Source organism: Trichechus manatus, unplaced genomic scaffold (assembly GCF_000243295.1).
Source record: "Trichechus manatus latirostris isolate Lorelei unplaced genomic scaffold, TriManLat1.0 scaffold00017, whole genome shotgun sequence".
NCBI classification, from domain to species: Eukaryota; Metazoa; Chordata; class Mammalia; order Sirenia; family Trichechidae; genus Trichechus; species Trichechus manatus.
In genome coordinates, this window is record NW_004443953.1 from 21,383,109 (window position 1) to 21,388,436 (window position 5,328).

The following is a 5,328-nucleotide window of genomic DNA, read 5'->3' on the forward strand; positions in this document are numbered from 1 at the left end:
CAGTAGAGATGGTATAAAGAATACCAGGTAAAAAGAGCTATAGAGACATTTGTAAAGCTGCAGTTTTGAGGGCACAGGAATGGGGTGGGGAAGAAGGTAGATTGTATCAATTGGAGGATTAGTTGAGGGAAAGTCTGGAATGAGGAAATGGGATGTAAAGTGAGAAGAATCTCAAGTGTGATTTTGTTCAGATTGATTAGCCTGTAGGTTGATAGTGTTGTTAGGGCTGTCAAGTTGAGTTTTTGACTCAGTGACCCCATGTGACAGAGCAGAACTTCCCCATAGGGTTTTCTAGGCTGTAATCTTTATGGGAGAAGATCGCCAGGTTTTTCTTCCTCAGAGCCACTGGCTGGGTTTGAACTCCCAGCCTTTAGGTTAGCAGCCAAGGACTTAACCATTGTGTCACCAGAGCTCTTTAGGTCTATGGTAAATAAAAACAATTTATAGGTTATAACAATATTTCCTTAATATCATGGGACAATAAAGAAGCCAGTGGCAGCAAGAAGAAAACCCTCAAGCAAACCTTAAAAAAAACAAAACAGAAAACCAGTTGCTGTTGAGTCGATTCCCAGTTTTTAGCTAAGTTTCAGCTTATTGCTGGAGCTGAGTTGAGACATTTGATTCTTTAACAGGTAGAAAACTATGTGAAAGAATCTTCTGATGTCATAATTTCTGGGTGTCACTGGAACATATGATCATCATTCCTTTGGCAATTCCAGCCTTCTATGGACGGTCAGTAGAAACAGTTGATTTATCCACCTCTACAGGAATCAGACTCGGCCTATTTTGGTAAGTCTAAGTATCCTTGATGAACGTAGTTGAAACTTATTGCCCTCATAGATAGATAGTTATACTAAACCATGATTTTTACTATGGTTTTAGTAAATTATCATTAAGCATAACGACTACCAATAAATACTTACTCATTAGGCATAGACTATACTGTACTATGCATAAGAAACAGGTATAAGACATTTTTCCTGTCCTTTGTGGGCTAATAGTTGAAAACATGCAAATTTATTGAAGATATGGTTGTTAAGCACCCACTCTGTGCCAGACACTCTTCTAGGTATTCAAGATTCACTGGTGACAAAGACAGACATGGAACAGGGAGGGAGAAACAAATATTAAACAAAAATTTTACAAATAATTGGAGCAGTAGGTCTCAACAGGGGGCAGTTTTGCCCCTCGGGGGACATTTGGCAATGTCTGAAGACATTTTTGACAGTTGTAACTTAGGATGTATGTGCTACTGTCATCTAGTGGGTAGAGGCCATGAATGCTGCTAAATATGCTACCAAATGCACAGGACATCCTACCCCCTCCCCAAGAAAGAATTAGCGGTCCCAAATGCCGGTAGTGCTGAGGTTGAAAAACCCTGGATTAAAGTGATAACTGTTACAACACAGATAAAAAAAGTGCTCTGAAAACTTAGATAATGGGGTTATGGAAGGCTTCTTAGAAAAGTGAAATGTAAATTCAGACTTAATGGATTACTTGACTCTAGTAAGGGAAAGGTGGGAGCAGTGGGAAAGGGGGGTGGTCCAAGGAGATAAATATATATTCACACACACATACAAATGTGTATATACACATACATACACACACACACACGCGCACACATATATGTAACCCATTGCCGTCGAGTTGATTCTGACTCATCGTGACCCTGTAGGACAGAGTAGAACTGTCCCACAGGGTTTCCAAGTCTTTAATCTTTATGGAAGCAGACTGCCAAATCCTCCTCCCGAGGAGTGGCTGGGTGGCTGGTAGGTTCAAACTGCAGACCTTTTGGTTAGCAGCCAAGCTCTTTAACCTACTGTGCCACCAGGGCTTCGTTCATATGTATATATGTATGTATACACACACATATATATACACATATAAACACACTTATACACATATACATAAATACATATACATTTACTAATGTTCAGTAGCATCTGCTGAGTAATTATAGTTAACATTTATTGAACACTTACTGTGTGTTAGGCACTACATTATACATGTATGAGTTTATTTGATCCTCACCATTAACCTAGAAGTAGATACTATTATTCCAAATTTACTGTTGAGAAACCTGAAGTACCTTGCCTGAGATCACATAGGAAGGGCCAGAATCAGGATTTGATCTCAGGTCAGTCCAACTCTCCCATGGCCACTCTCTTAACTACTGACCTGTAAATGTCATAGAGAGCTGGTGAGGGGAATTGAATGAGCACTGGGAATGGAAGGATTAGTTGAAGATTTCATGGTGAACAGATGTGAAACTCCAACTGTACTTCATTATCTTAAATTTTTTGTAAGTCTTAAAATTGTATGTAAGGAACAGTTGTGTAATATAGTAAGTTTATACTTGTATAGCTATTTTAAATTGTCATTTTCAGAAAGTTTCTGTATGCCTATAACAAAGATAGTAACATTAAAAATTATAAAGAACTATTTGAAGACAACGTCCCCCACCTTTTTAATTTTCTTATCTAGGTCTTCAGTGAATTATGCCTTTTCGGTTTGGGACCCAGACAAGGAGGTTTCCAGTGGAAGGAGGAGATTCTCCAATTGGGCTGGAACCCGGGCTGAGCGCTAGTGCTGCCTGTAATGGGAAAGAGACTTCACCAACCAGGCAAAGCCCTCTTTATGCTACAATTGAGAAAATGTGTCATGGCTATCATCAGTACAAGCTTTAGCTGATGTTCAATATTGGCAAGAAAAAAAGTCAAGAATTCAAAACATTGCTATTATTAAATTAGTATTAACAGAGACCAGGTTTTCTTAGCAGAGTCTGTATTTTGTACCTCTGTAAGTCTTGATGATAGACCAATTCTCTGTTCTTTATAAATTTAAAATAAATTTATTATGGTAAAATATATATAACATACTATTGACCATTTTAATCATAAGTGTACTATTCAGTAATATTAATTACATTCACAAAACTTTTTCATCATCCCAAAAAGAAGCTCTGTACTCGTTGAGCAGTAACTCCCCATCCTCACCTCCCCCCAGTCCCTGGTAGCCTCTCATCTACTTTCTGTCCCTATGGATTTGCCTATTCTAGGTATTTCATATAGGTAGAATCATACAGTATTTGTCCTTTTGGGTCTGACGTATTTAAATTAGCATAATATTTTTAAGGTTCATCCATGTTGTAGCATGTATCAGAATTTCATTTCTCTTTATGACTGAATAATATTTCATTGTATAGTATACCATGTTTTGTTCATCCATTCATCTGTTGATTACTCTGTGAACACTGGTGTACAAGTGTCTGTTTAAGTCCCTGCTTTCAAATTTTTTTTTTTTTTTATATATACCTAAGAGTAAAATGCTAGGTCATATAGTAATTCTATATTTAACATTTTGAGGAACCACCAACTCTTTTCTACAGTGGCTGTATCATCAACAGACATAAATTTTTAGCTAGATTGTTTGGTGACAGTTTAAAGATTAGCTAATGTTTAGTTAAACAGGCATACCTTGATACCTTTCATAAGGCTGTAAATATGGAAAAGACTCAGTCTCTGATTTCAGATTTAGTATTACTTTGGCTTTGACTTGATCTTTGGCAGAAAGAGAGAGAGAAAGACTGTGAAGATTCCATGAATTTTAAACCATGTTTTCAAAATTGAAAAAGAGCCTATAATAAATAGGATTTATTCCACTTTTCTAGTTTTTACTTTAGAAAAAAATTAAACACTGCATTGCTGGACTTCTCATTGCTTGGAAATTTTTGGAACAAACATTTAAGCTTAATTAGATAGATTCTTCAAACAATCAGTTATTGAAGGATGGCATAGGCTGCTTTGGGAAGTAGTGAGCTTCTTGTTTTAGGAATGTTTAATTATTTGGTGAAAATGTTGGAAAGGAAATCAAGCATCAGATGTGTTTTTGGACTAGATATCATTTAAGGGTCCTTTCAAACCTGAGGTTCTTTCAACTTTTGAATAAAAAAAAAAAACTATTGCCATCAAGTTGATTCCAACTCAGCAACCCAATCGGACAGAGTAGAACTGCCTCATAGGACTTCCAAGGAACTTTTGAATAGTATGTGGAATATTATGTTCAGTTTTATATTTTTCCACAAATATTCTAGTTTTTTAAATCACTGAAGTGATGTTAAGGTGCGTTTATGCGTGAATTATCACACTATTATCACTATGCATTTTTCTCTTTTTTTTTTTGTTGCCACTTAGCAATTATTGCATACTTTCAAAATGAGCATATGGAAGAGTACCTTTGTATTTACTAATCCCCTGTGATTAAATGTATGGCAACAGCTATAATCTCTTTGCAACCTAAGTCCAAAACGTCTGCTTCACCAGTGCCACTGTGTTATAATTACGTTGTGACATTCAAAGATTTCAGAATTATTTTAAATAGTCAAATATGCACTCAAACTTCAGCACTCTGAAATAAGTATCTAACTACATGTCATTTGCTCTTTTATTTAGGCCACTCCGAAGATGCCCTGGAAGTCATTGCCTGACAATAACTGATGTTCCAATTACTGTTTATGCAACAATGCGAAAGCCAGCTGCACAAAGCAGCAAGGAAATGCATCCTAAATAGCATCATTAAGTCTTTGTAGAGGGTTGGCTAGGTCAAGGGTAATGGGCCAGTATCATCTGGTAAACAAATAAAAGTGGTGGCACCTTTGGATGATGACAACAGTTGAAATATTTACTTTTAGTAGGAAAGCACAGAAGTGTAGTCAGTAAAACATGTATAATGATAAGCCATCAGTTATGTTTGATAGATAAGACAGAATAATATTTCATAATTAGACAGTGCCTTAGAGACCATCTAGCCCATAGTGGATCATTAATATCAATAATTCAAGGTGAAACTTAATCCACCGTGGTTATCAATCAGATGGGGGCCTCTTCTAAGTGCTTCATGTATTTTAGACAGGTTTCCTATGTTTACATTTGTGCTGCTACTTAGCTGCATCCTTTCATCTGAAATACCCCAAGATAGTTTCTGGCTTGATATCCTTTAATAGTGATCTGCCCAGGAATAATTATATTGGATGAGAAATGGAGCCCTAGTTTTTAGTACCAGGTTAATCTGCAAAGCATTTAAACTGCTTGCATATGGGAGCTCAGGTTATTGGTTAACTTTGTTTAATGAGGTCAAGACTATGGTTCTAACCCCTAATGCTCTAGGAAAAACAGTATTTTGTTTTCTGCACCCCAAGTTTCAGCCAGTTACCTTGAAAATGTCAATAATGGGTGTTGAGAAACCTCAGATGAGTGTTTTTATTGCCTTAGACTTCGGATCACTTTTGAGGTCAGAGTCAGCTCTCTATTCTCATTTTTTTCTTGCAGT

General features: G+C 36.7%; 1 protein-coding gene across 1 annotated transcript; it reads left to right on the forward strand.

Annotated features, from left to right (window-relative positions):
- Nucleotides 1–2,498: 2,498 nt before the first annotated feature.
- Nucleotides 2,499–4,569, forward strand: FAM229B (family with sequence similarity 229 member B). Its single transcript, XM_004372478.1, has 2 exons — nt 2,499–2,623; nt 4,452–4,569. Exons 1-2 carry the CDS (start codon nt 2,499–2,501, stop codon nt 4,567–4,569), a joined length of 243 nt encoding a protein of 80 aa, XP_004372535.1.
- Nucleotides 4,570–5,328: the final 759 nt, after the last annotated feature.

What these genes read in the sequence shown, in the direction of transcription:
- FAM229B (XM_004372478.1), top strand. Translation starts at nt 2,499, where the DNA reads ATGCCTTTTCGGTTTGGGACCCAGACAAGGAGGTTTCCAGTGGAAGGA. An exon ending in AAAGAGACTTCACCAACCAG is followed by an intron (nt 2,624 to 4,451) that starts GCAAAGCCCTCT and finishes TCTTTTATTTAG; the next exon opens with GCCACTCCGAAGATGCCCTG.